The sequence below is a fragment of the Carlito syrichta genome, unplaced genomic scaffold, assembly GCF_000164805.1.
Source record: "Carlito syrichta isolate Samal-C Ts95f unplaced genomic scaffold, Tarsius_syrichta-2.0.1 Scaffold309206, whole genome shotgun sequence".
NCBI lineage: Eukaryota > Metazoa > Chordata > Mammalia > Primates > Tarsiidae > Carlito > Carlito syrichta.
This window is the reverse complement of record NW_007253302.1, coordinates 291,430-304,642: the sequence shown is the minus strand read 5'-3', so window position 1 is coordinate 304,642 and position 13,213 is coordinate 291,430. Positions and strand designations below refer to the sequence as shown.

Genomic DNA, 13,213 nt, shown 5'->3' with positions numbered 1-13,213 from the left:
TCTTCCAAATTGCAGAGACAGAAATAGGTGAGTTACTTAGAAAAAGTTCTGTGTAGAACTGTGAACTACCTCCTTGTTCTGCTTTTTAAATCAAAAGGTTTGGTAATCAATTTAATCTTTATGGTGATTGCTATCCAGTAAACCACTCACTCCAATTCTCTAGGTAGTCATTGGGAATCAGCTTATTCTCAACTCATTGCCTCTTCACACCAGCATACCTGGAGTGATAAAATGCTTGTTTATAAGTTCTAAACTCAAATAGGAATATTTTATAATTTTCAATAGGACTTAAATTTCTCCGATCAAACATAAATTAAAAGTCAAGTAGCCGGAATTACAGGCGCGCGCTACCATGCCCAGCTGATTTTTTGATTTATTGTAGAGATGAGGTCTCGCTGCCCAGGCGGGTCTCGAACCCACGGGCTCAGGCAATCCACTCACCTCAGCCTCCCAAAGGCGCGGGATTACAGGCTGAGCCACCGAGTCCGGCTGAAATGCCATTTTCTTACCTAACATTTATTTTTTTTTTCAAGGCTTAGCTGAAGTCTCATCTCCATAAAACAATTCCTGATGAGAGTAATATCTGTTGATAAACATATTATAACTGTCTGCACAACTCATTTGGCAGTTGATCATTCTGCCTTCAGTGGTACCAAGGAAGCCTTTTCTGACCTTCTCCAGGGAGAGTCAGGTTCCCATTATTTATGTTCTCACAGTACCTTATACTTACCTGTTGTAGCACTCAGTATACTGCATTGTAGTTATCTCTTCCCAACCCCTCACACCAGGTGTGTGTACACATACACTCAGTTGAGCGCTTCTTGATGGCAGGTGCCTATCTCACTGTTTTTTGTATCCATAAAGGCTTGCACAGTGACAAGTAGGTAACAGGATTCCATGTATGTCTATTGAGTCAGTAGATAAGTTGCATGGAGATGTATTGGGTTCTGTTGTGTATGTTCTCTTTTACTCTTTGGTATGTTCTCTTTTACTCTTTGTAAAAATCCCACATATGATTTGTAAAGTAAAGATTCAATTTATAAATGGGGAAACTAGAACTTATAAAGAGTATGTTACTATGTAACATTTTATTTAGCATCTTCTATAAACTAGGTGTGTTGGCATAAATTATGTAACCTCTGCAGTTAAGATACAGGTTATGTTATCCCTCTTTGACGAGAAGAAAACTGAGGCTATAGGACAGGCTGGCAGGCTGGAGACTCAGGGAAGGGTTGATGTTGCAGCTCAAGTCCTAAGACAGTCTGGAAACAGAATTCCCTCTTCCTTGTGGGATCTTAGTCTTTTTCTCTTAAGGCCTTCAATTGGTTGGGTGAGGCTCACTTACATTACTGAGGATAATTTGCTTTACTCATATCTACTAATTTAAGTGTTAGTTAGTCTCACCTAAAAAATACTTTCACAGCAACATCTAGGCTCGTGTTTGTCCAAATATCTGAGTGCTATGTCCTAGCCAAGTTAATACATAAAATTAACTATGACATGAGGTGACAGGAGCCAAGGCCTATGCCCTCCCTAGACTCATTCTCTCCCTGTCTTTCACCTCAGCTATTTTCTATGAAAATTGTATTATTCTTTTTGCAGGATCAATAGCTGTCAGCAGCAGCTGGACTCACATTTGCCTATGTCATCATTTCACGGGAATGATTTTTCTTGAGAATGAATGAGATCATATAACATTATGTAGTAAATGCATAATAAATGCTAGCTTCTATAATGTTGTTATTAGTAGAAGATATAGTACTGGTAATAGTATTTTTTAATTGGCTCTAAATATAAGTGTCCTTGATAAAGATTCTGACTGCATTGGCTTCAGTCACAAGCTCATTCTTGAATTAATTGTTATGATTGTAAGTTGGGGAACTGTGACTGGTTAAGTTTCAGTCAGGAGCCAATTCTTAGCCAATCATTGCTCAGTGAGACAGAGTCCATTAAAAGGTGGCATCTTCTGTTTGAACTCTATGAGTAAAAAGACTTTAGGTGAGGGAGAAAGAGAAGCAACCTCCTAAAAGAAGAATTATTGGACCCTAGAAGAAGGGAGAGCCAGCCCGAATAAGTAGCTGTTAACTACAGTGATGTAAGGTGATCTGTGATAGAGCTAGCATTTTAATTCTGGACTATTTTTCTCCAAAGCCTATGCTTTGAAAACCCTGTAATGAGTTTCTAAAAGTAGAGCACAGTTAGATCATTATGAATGGCATTTATATAAGGTTTTGGGGCAGAAATTTTAGTGATTACATTATTTATTCTACAAATACATTAGATCAATGTTTTCTAGCCTTTTATTGTAACCCATCATTCCTTTTAACAAATTTAAAAATTACTTGATCAACATTATTTAAAATTCCAAGTAATGTTAATTTTTAAGCTCAATATTAATTACATGACATCTTGTAAATCTTACCTTGCAAATTCTAAGATGGTAGAGATATTAATTAGTATCTGCATTTGAAAAATAAAACTAGGGTTCTGAAAGGTTAAGTGACCTAGTAAGGATCAGAAAAACTATTTCTCAGCAGAGTCAGATTGGAATCCAGATCTCCAGTTTTTCATTTTCTTGCTCTCCATTAGACCCAGTTGCCTTACTGAAGACTGTGTAATGAGAGTAGCATGCTTTTCTCTGTTTGTTTGTAAGAGAGATTTGGCAGTTAGTTAAGCTCCGTGGGGGTGTGTGTGTGTGTGTGTGAGAGAGAGAGAGAGAGAGAGAGAAAGAAAGAAAGAAGAGAATGAGAATGGATGGGAGAATGAGAATTGGGGTCTCATAGCTCACGCAGCCTCAACCTCCTGGGCTTAGGCTATCCTCCCACCTCAGCATCCCTAGTAACTGGGACTATAGGCATGTGTCACCCACACCCAGCTTATTTATTTTTAGCTTTATTTTTGTAGAGACGAGGTCTTACTATGTTGCCTAGACTGATCTTGAACTCCTGGTCTCAAGAAATGTACTCTTCTCTGCCTCCCAAAGTTCTGAGATTATAGGTGTGAGCCACTGTGCCCTGCCAGTTAACCTGCTTAATAATAAGAGCAATTTTAGTGGTTAAATGTACCTCAGAAGGATTTTTTATAAATAAGTTTCAGGATCAAAAAATACAGTTTTTGAGTTTTCATAACTTTCTAGATTCTATTAGTTTCTAGTTTTTATTATTGTTAAAAAACAGTGGATGCTTATGTTCAGAAAAAAAGACATAAAACTTTGTATCTGGGAAGGACTTTGAAGGTGATTAAATGCTGTCTCCATGATGATACTGGAATTATATCAAAATTCAGATAGATGGCTCACTCCTTGCTTTCCATACACAGAGGCTGGGAAAATGGAAATGAATTACATTAACTCAAGGTCCCTTAGCCCGACTGTCCTTTTGAAAAGCTTTTTACTACTTCATATTAGGTCTATGCATTTATCGACCCATGGCTTCTGAAAACCTATCTTGGGCTCACCTCTCTTGATGGTTCAGATACTAAATTCCATGAAATCAGAGCTGTCAACCTGTGAAATACTAAGGAGCTCTATTCCTGGTCTGTATAACTTTGGTACTTGTGGGAATGAAGAGGGCCAGAAAGATAGTTTAAAACAGAGTGAGTGACATCATTTCATTTTCCTTCTCTGGAAATGAAGTTTCCAAGAAAGAAACCTTCTAAGATAAAAGCAATTGCTTTTCCTGTCATGACATCCAGGATGAGTAGTGGTCTAGGCAAAATGCTTATATACCTAGTTTTGAAATATATCTTACATCTGTCTTATCCACCTATATTGGTGGGCTCCTTGGGAAACTGCATGTTAATATTACTTTATTGTGGTACAGATTCTTGAAAAGAGAATTAAATTTTGAAATTACTAATGTTAAATAGAATAGTTTGTATTGATTATGCATCCATCATCTTTAGAAAAATATACGTATTGTTTGTAAGAGAAGAGAATATAATAAATATGTTCAGGCATCCTAGTGCACCTAAATGTATGTTTAGATATTATTAGTTGCCTGAAATGAGAAGAATGTTACAGAGGTTAAGAGCCATTGCAAGACAACAGACTAGCATGTTGACATCTTTGACATCCTAACCTAAGTCAATGAGAAAATTATTTGTATTCAGTCTGATTTACAGGACAGTTTTCAGTCATAATTTTTTAATGGAAAGTGATATAATTGAACATTTAATTTTTTGAAGTTTTCAGTTTTGCAATGTATACTTAGTTTTGATAATAAGAATTATTAGATAAGCATGAATCTAAAGTTGAATTTAATTGATCTTTATACTAAGAGAAATTAATGCCTAAGTATCTCCATATTTTATTCAATTGGGAATGGTCTTCAGGATATGTTTGGAGACATCACCACTGCTTTCTCCCCTCCCCCCATGCCCCAAATTATGAAGAGAAAAGTATAGTCTTCAGGCTTCCTCCATTTTATCCAAGCATGTATTTGCTGGTTAAAGCTGAGAGTTCTTTGTAATAATGTTTTCCATCTTTACCATGTGAGCTTCCTTCCTTTGCTCTCCCATTCTTCTGTCTTGGCTACTTTGAGTCAGCTTATTGCTTTCTTGCAACCCTATTTTCCTGCATGCACACTTGATCAGAGCAGACACTGTCAGTGACAGCATTTAACAGCATAGCAGAAAGAATTCAAAACAAATGTCTGTGCAGTGCTGATCTGTGATACTGTGTAATATTTTCTGTTCTTATGATTATCTACTGTGGGAAACCAGGATCTGAATTGATACTGACCTTGTGTGGAATGCCTCTGAGGATTTGGGAAGCGGGGAGGGGGCTAGATTTTCATGTGACTTATATCTAACATGCTGCAGCAAGACTGAAAACACTCATCTGCTCACTTAAGGAGGAAAGAAAACATTTCCAAAATTGAGCTTGCAGAATTTGCTGGGTATTTAAAAAATTTTTTCCCCTGTGCTTTTCTGCCTAATTTGATAAGGGCTGGAGGTGGGGGATGACTTTTGCATAATAATTAGATTGAGGTATGGAAGAAACGGGCTGCGATTCGCATGGTAAGGGACTGTTTAAAATCTCCAAGACATCGCGACCCACATTGCAACCCATCTGACAAACGGTTAGTGAGCTCCTTGGCCATCTCAAGTGTTTAAAAGTAACAATATACAAATAGCTTTATTCATATGCTTTCTTCCATACAGATCTTAAGAACATTGTGCCTACATATCCAAAACAGTTGATTTTTGTCTACATTTAAAATCTCACCTCAAAAAGGTGAGAAATATAAATGAAGCATTCGGTTGTCCCTTAGGCGTCTGCTTTGGTATAATTTTCTCACTTTCCTTTATGCTAAAGCTAAATGGAGCCTGAGCTTAAATTTTAGGTTATGTCTGGGATGGAAACTGAAATATAGTCATGAAGCTTGAAGGAAAAACTCTGCTGTGCTAGTCTGGAAGACTTGTTAAATGCTATCTTGCCTTCTCCATGTTGCCTTCTTTTACCTTTCCTCCCACCCCAAAAATATATCGCTGCAGAATTCTATGGGCTTTTTCTCTCATTTTGTAGAAAAAAGAAATTTAAGGGAGCTCTGTGTGTGTGGCTTTAGTACAAATGGGCAGTTAAATTTGTTACATCAAAAGAAATAGCTATATTTTATAATTTTGAATCTAAGGTTACTTGAGATTCATTCATAGGAACCCAGGTCTGATCAAAGCATATAAGAATTTAGATAATGATGTTTCAAAGTAAAGTGGAGTGCTGCAAGTTTGATTTGAAGAGTAGAAAAGATAAATGCTACTGTGGTTCTTTTTTTACTTCATATATATTGTTTTATATGTTTGATCAACTGGGTTTGATATGTGGTCCTAAAATAGCTTTTTTGAGCAGATGTGGTATTTGATAGAGCAAATTACCTATTAGCAGTCTTTTTTATTTTTTCTATGTTGTTTCATTCTAAAATTGATGCATACCAGTGATTTAAGGGGAAATTAACACTTCAGTAAATGTCTTTTTCCTTAATATTGTTGACTGTTTCTATTAGCCATTTTTATTTAATTTGACACTGACATGTAAGGGTTAAGCTTACAGAGCTGATGCAACCCCTCCTTTTCTTTATCAGCAATTTTCATTGGATGGTATTTCCATAGCAACAGTGAGATCAGTGAAACCTGAGTGTTTCATTGATTATTTTTCTTCTCTTCCTTTTTTAATCTATTCTCTTTTCTCCACATTTTAGTGAGAAAGCGATTTTTTTCAAACAGCTTATATTGATTTCTATTTCATAAATAATTAAAAGAGGGTAGAAAAATCTGCCCTTCATTTAAAAATTGGATGTTTCACTATGTATTTAAAAAGCGATTCAGGATTAGGAGGATGGATAACCATACCGGCTGTAGCTGATGTTCTCAAATATTCTTGTATTGTTTGCTGGTCTTCTAGGGAAAAGAATAATGTGGAACAGGACCTTAAGGAGAAAGAAGATACTATTAAACAGAGGACAAACGAGGTTCAGGTAAGTGAACCATAAAATTCAGTAGTCCCTTTCTGATTTAGGTCTATTTATTTTAAATATATACAGTCATTTACTATTTAATGGATGTGATATTATGTCAAGGGAATAACTAATATTTATGTGATATAACTGTTTATCTTTTGCAAAATGATTGTTCTTGCTTTGAATTCTGGCCTGCAAAGATTGCACTGCAATGAGAAAGCAGTATTTTTCAGTGTAGATCTTTAGTTTTGAAAGTATTTTTTAAATGATATTTACTTGTATATTCTTATCATTAAAGGTGTAAGCTTGAATGACTTAAAGTGAGAATATTATTGCACCAGCAAAATTAAATGAGTGAGATAATTGTCTCATCATCATCATCATGATGAAAAACCAAATTGCTTTTTCATGCATGTAAGCTTCTGTTAGCTGGGAGACCAAGTACATTAAAGGACTGTTGGTCATAATACTGGTAGGGTGGGAGGTGATACATAATGATTCACAATATCATTTTATGAGTAGCTTAGTAGCCAAGGTATCTTAAACTTTGGCATAAAGAGATTTAATTCATTTTCATTAAGTGCTATGTTAAACAGTTTCATTTTACAAAGAGAAAAGAAAATAAAATCTCAGATTTGATTTGGGAAAATGATCTTTAAAAAAAGAAGATGTTTCAAACATTAAAAATATAAAATTCAGCAGTGTTTCACTTAAAGCAGTAAGCAATACATGTGGCCATGTTATTGGGGTACTGTTTCCTGAATACTACACAAGCACAGGAGATTGGATATAGAAGCACTGGCAGCACTTGCTAGTAAGAGCTCATGGATGGGCATTTCTTAATGTGTTTACTTGTATGTTGGATTTCCCTTCTTGTCCTAAGAGTTTTAAGTAGGTGAAAGCCCTAAATGGTTAGATCCATTATCTTGTTTTGATGCAGGATGTTTGTTAAGAGATTGTCCTATCAGGTGGGCTGTGCTAGGATGGGGAGAATGATTTACTGAAGGATTGAGGAAGAAGGAAGAGAGACTTGTTGGAAGTCGATTCTCTGATTGAGTGACTACATTTATTATATTTACTTGAATTTTCCTAAAAGCAATATAAGTCAAGAGATCATCATAAATGTTTCTCTTTTCTGACTCTGAGGTTAGGTGGAAGTGAGCGGTAAGTTACTTGAATTATATTATTTTGTGCAATTTTTGAGCTTCTTAAGAAATGCAAAAGAACCACACACTTTAAACAGCTATTGCTGAAATAGTTTAAAAGTGAAAGATAAAATAGTCTACAAAAGTTTTTACAACCTGAAGAGATATCGTTACTGATACAATCTTGGACAGCTTCTAAAATTTAGCCACTTACTGTTTAAAGTATATAGGTTGTTGTGAGAGACATTATTTTGTTATTTGAGTACATCTACCTGTTAGTTTTTCCCTACTGCGGTTTGGAAGAGTGCTAAAATTTATATATTTTTTAGGCTAAATAGGCTATCTTTGAGTATTTGGTTGCTTATAATTATAGAAGCTTTGTTGTCAGAATTTCTCTGTGATTTGCTTGTCCTTATTATTTAGTGGTTATGGTAAGCTTAGTATGTTTAACCATAAGCTTTGCAAAATCCAAAATGTATAATTGGCATAGGAAGTCCAAATTATTGAATTTTTCTGCATAGGGTACTCTCTCAGTGTAAGTAAAGCACCTTGGAGCATGATTAGAACAGACCAAGTAGTAACAGTTGAGCATCAGTGAAAAACAACCTCGGATTAATTAAAGATTCGGGTTAGTAGATTGATTATTTATTTCACCCCAATACAGGTATGTCTGTAATATCCATGGTAATGAGGCACTAGACTAAGAATGATGTAGATAATTGACCCTTCAATTTGGCCAGGCACAGAGGTCCACGCCTGTAATCCCAGCACTTTGGGAGGTGGAGGCGAGAGAATTGTCTGAGCCCAGGAGTTTGAGACCAGTCCAGGCAACTTGGCAAGACCTCGTCTCTACAATAAATCAAAAAATTAGCTGGGCATGATGGCATATGCCTGTGGTTCCAGCTACTTGGAAGACTGGGGCGAAAGGACGGCCTGCGCTCAGCAGGTCAAGGCTATAGTAGCCATGAGCATGCCTCTGCGCTCCAGCCTGGGCAACAGAGTGAGACTTCAACTCCAGAAAAACAAAATAGAACAACAACAAAAAAAACCTCTTCATTTTAATGATCGTTTTCAATTTTCTGAAGCACAAGGCAACTTAACATAAGTGGTAATAAGCAGATTTCATTACAAGTTAACTCTGATTTACCCATTGGTAATAAGGTATAGACTAGGAACAACATGGATAATTAAGATCTGTAAGTTACTCTGATTCTCAGTACTTATTTTCTCATTTCTCTGGCAAAAGGCAGCTTACTAGAGCTATTAATAAATAGCAGATTCAAAGAAAGTATATTTCACTGCTTCTTTCTGACCCCACTTTCAAATGGAGGTGCTAATGAGGAATGCCAAAACAAAGATATCAGGAAGTTAAATAAGGAAATTTTACCCAATCAGTGAGTGTCTGCTTAATTCTGACTTGGTTTTCTAGTTCTCTTGCTTTTCTCTATATTAATAAAATCACAATCAGTGATCTTATGAGTTCATATCTAAAGCATAGAAACCAAACTTTCAAAGCAAAAGGTTTGAGGGTTTTTGTTTTGTATTTACATAGTTTCCCTAGTTCTATTAAAGTAGAAAATCTGCTGCTACATAATTAATTTCTAAATTGTGTTCCCTGTTTGTATTCTCATGATTTACAATTGTGAAAACTTTAGTTCAAGAGTTTTTCCTGAAGATAAATTCAAATTTTATTTCATAAGATGATCATTGTTAGCTGATAAGAGGTATACTACTAGTTTATCAGATTCTGTGGAGAAATTAGGCCTAAAGTGATCCAATTCCAAGGGGGAAATGTAGTGAAAGGCCATTTTATCTCAAATATTTCATATTTTGGGCTTTTAAAAAAATTTATTGAATTTATTTTTATTTTTTTGAGTCAGAGTCTTACTCTGTCGCCCAGGCTAGAGTGCAGTGGCATGCTCACAGCTACCACCGTGTCAACCTGCTGGACTCAGACAATCCTTCTGCTTCAACCTTTCAAGTAGCTGGAAGCACAGGCATGTGCCACCATGCCTGGCTACTTTTTTATTTATTGTAGAGATGAGGTCTCACCAAGTTGCCCAAGCTGTTCTTGAACCCCTGGACTCAGGTAATCCTCTCGCCTCCACCTCCCAGAGTGCTGGGATTACAGCCGTGAGCCACTGCGCCCAGCTTTTTCTTTTTTCTTTTTCCAATGTCTCACTCTGTAGCCCAGGCTGGAGTGCAGTGATGCAATCATAGCTCACTTCAGTGTCAAACTGCTGGACTTCAGCAATCCTCTTGCCTTAACCTCCCGAGTAGCTGGGACTACAGGCATTTCCACCATACCTGGATAATTTTTTTTTTTTTTTTTTACTTTTTGTGAAGATGGATTTTTGCTGTTACCCAGGCTGGTCTCGAACTCCTGGCCTCAAGCAATCCTTCTGCCTTGACTTCTCAAAGTGCTGAGATTATAGACGTGAGCTACCATGCCTGGCCACTTTGCTTTTTTAATAAGTAGAGGAGGTAGAACTACCTTCTTTCTTATCTTAAATTGCCTATGTATAGTCTTACTAAAATTTTTCTCCTTGATGATGTAGTCAACAAACTTGCTTTAAAAGTTTTGCATAGACGTTTATAGCAACAATTGGATATCAAACTTGAACCCAGTTCCTCCCTCTTCTGCTTTCTCAATTTGTGATCTACAATTCAGTTTTCTCTTCTGTAACGTGGGAGAGTTGATGAAAGAATAAAATGAGGTCATGCAGATAAAGTGCCTCACAGAGTGACTGGCACCTGATAAGTGTTCCATAAATGTTCTGACTAGTTTTATTTTTCTACACCCTACGATCAACTCCTTATTACCTTTCTTTCATCTTCAAGCTCTTTTTGCTCTGACTTCTATCTTCACATAGGAATCTTTGCACATAAGACTTCCAAGTTTGAAATTACCCTTTTTTTGGCTATTGTTGCTACTTTAGCTACCAGCCTATTTCTCTCTACTTTTGTTTCTTTGTGGGCCACTTTTTCCTTCCTATCCTTTCAGTAACCCCATACAGTCTGCTGTTTACCCATACCACACTGTGCTTTAATTTTTCTCCTGTATCGTTTCAGCTTTCGTGGGTTGTACTCCTAGATAACCTCCTACCTCTTTGACTCTTTACTTCTGTTTCCTTTGCTAGGGACAGATGGATAGACTGTGTGTGTGTGTGTGTGTGTGTGTGTGTGTGTGTGTGTGTGTGTGTGTGTGTGTGTGTGTGTGTGTGTCCTTTCCTTCTTTCTTCATACCCGTGTCATCCATATGTTGAATGTTGACACCCAAATATTTATCAAGCTCTCAACTCTCCTGAGTGCCAGTCCCACATCTCCAGTTAACCATTTTGATATTTATCATTTCAGTCAGTATGTCTAAAATGAATCTTGTTAAAGAAACTTGACTTCTAGCTTGAACTTTCCGATTTATATCTTTCTCAGTACTGTCACCCATTATCACCTGACATTGAAATTTTATAGTTGGTTCAGACGTGCTCTCCCCAACCATCCTCTTGCCTTTCTTCCTAAACCAATTTCAGTATCATGACTCTCCAATACAGAAATATTTACTGCTGCCAACTGCTATTTTTTATTTTACCTGTATCACCACATGAAAGCAGAAAAAATGTAATATAAGGAACTGGTTTATGCAGTTATGGTGGCTGAGAAGTCCTGAGATCTCCAGTTGGCAGGCTGGAGACTCAGGAGAGTTGATGTTGTAATCCCTTTTCTTTTTTAATAGAAACAGGGTTGCACTGTTTTGCCTAGATTAGTCTAAAACTCTTTGCCTCAACCAGTTCTCCTGAGTCACCCTCTCAAAGCAGTGGAATTATTGGCATAAGCCACTGAGCCCAGCCTGCTATTGTTATTATTTGGAAACGGTGTCTCATTATATTGCCCAGGCTGGTCTCAAGCTCCTGGGTGCATACAGTCCTCCCACCTTGGCCTCCCAAAGTGCTGGTATTAGAGGCATGAGCCGCCACACCCTACTGCTACTGTTAATAATAGGAGGATGTCATACCTCACAGTGTTATTGGGAATAGAAAAAAAAGATGAAATATAGACCCTCTTCTTTTTTGACTCTCTGACTTTGAACCTCATGCCATATATATTCTCCTTTTTATTCCCACTCTTACACCTTTGTTGCTGGGAACCTCTTTACTTATGTGAATTCTACCCATACCTTCAAGACCAGCTCAAATCCCATTACTTCTCAGACATTGCCTCCTCTGTTTCTTTGGTCTACACAAGCTTTCCTGTTTCATATGGTACATATCATGTATAAGTGGATACATACTCTCAGAGGAGTATGTATCCACTTATATATGGCATGTACCATATGTTGCCTGATAGTGTTAGTTTGGTATATATGTGTCTTCTAGACTATATATTGTGAGCTTCTTGAGCTTAGAAATTGTGCTGTAGATCCTGTCTTCCATTACATCTGGTAATATTTTGTTAAAGACAAATTTAGGAAAATTTATCACACATTTCACACAATAGAAATGAATACACTTTGATTTTTTTCATAAAATTAAAAATAGGACAAGACACACCTAGAGCCCACAGGAAGAAAGGATTAGGAGCACAGTAGGTGTCATGAAGAGTCAAACTTTTTATATTGTTTATACTAACCTCATGCAAAGAAGCACCTAATTATTGATACTTTATTAAGTAAGATTCAGTAATTTAGAGTAATTGTCCTTTTTTTTCATTTTAATTCAGTTGGTTGGATTTTTTTTCTTAGATGAACAGGGATGTCACATCTTTGTTGGAAATAAAATTAGATACATGAGCTCGGCATTCTTTTCCTGGCCATAATGCTCTTTAGGATATACTGGGAAACATATGATTGGAAAATAAAGGCAGGCTGTTAATGGGGTTTTCTAACCCGCACCCTAGTTAACTAGGCTTCTTTTCTGTTCTTTGACTTAAGCATCTTGCTCCACAGCTGATACTTTTTTTTTATATTAAGAATGATTCTAACCTGGGGTCGGTGGCTCAGCCTGTAATCCCAGCGCTTTGGGAGGCTGAGGTGAGTGAATTGCCTGAACCCGCGGGTTCGAGACCTGCCTGGGCAACTTGGCGAGACCTCATCTGTACAATAAATAAAAAAATTAGCTGGGTGTGGTAGCGTGTGCCTGTAGTTCCAGCTACTTGGAAGGGTGAGGCGGAAGGATCGCCAGAGCCCAGCAGGTCGTGGCTGCAGTGGCTGGGAGCAGCCACTGCACTCCAGTCTGGGTGACAGAGTGAGACTCCAACTCAAAAAAACAAACAACAACAACAACAAAAAGAATGATTCTATAACTTCTATTTTGAGTAGTAGGCAAGCAGAAGGAATGTATCTGATTATTTTTAGTTTTTGGTTCGTCTGTAGAGTTTTGTTTTTTTAAAAAAAATCAAATAACTAATTAGAACTCTCTGTGAGATTACCTGAATACTTAAAATTCCCCTTATTTCCTTCATAGTTTTTCTGGTACAGGTATAGTAGTATATATGCTTTGAGTTTTTTTTTTTAGTGTTTTATTCTTAAATTGGCATCCTTTTGTTTATTTTTATTTTTATTTTTTTTGAGTTGGAGTGTCACTCTGTCGCCCAGACTGGAGTGCAGTGGCTGCTCCC

At 36.9% G+C, this 13,213-nt stretch overlaps 1 protein-coding gene across 8 annotated transcripts in view; it reads left to right on the top strand.

The window, feature by feature from the left end:
• EPS15 (epidermal growth factor receptor pathway substrate 15) overlaps nucleotides 1–13,213 on the top strand; it is a 164,409-nt gene that overhangs the window by 84,479 nt on the left and 66,717 nt on the right. For all 8 annotated transcript variants that reach the window (XM_008066985.1, XM_008066983.1, XM_008066981.1 and 5 more), the window contains one exon: nucleotides 6,401–6,473. In XM_008066985.1, coding sequence (XP_008065176.1) covers nucleotides 6,401–6,473 — 73 coding nt within the window. The remainder of the gene's footprint in view (nucleotides 1–6,400; nucleotides 6,474–13,213) is intronic.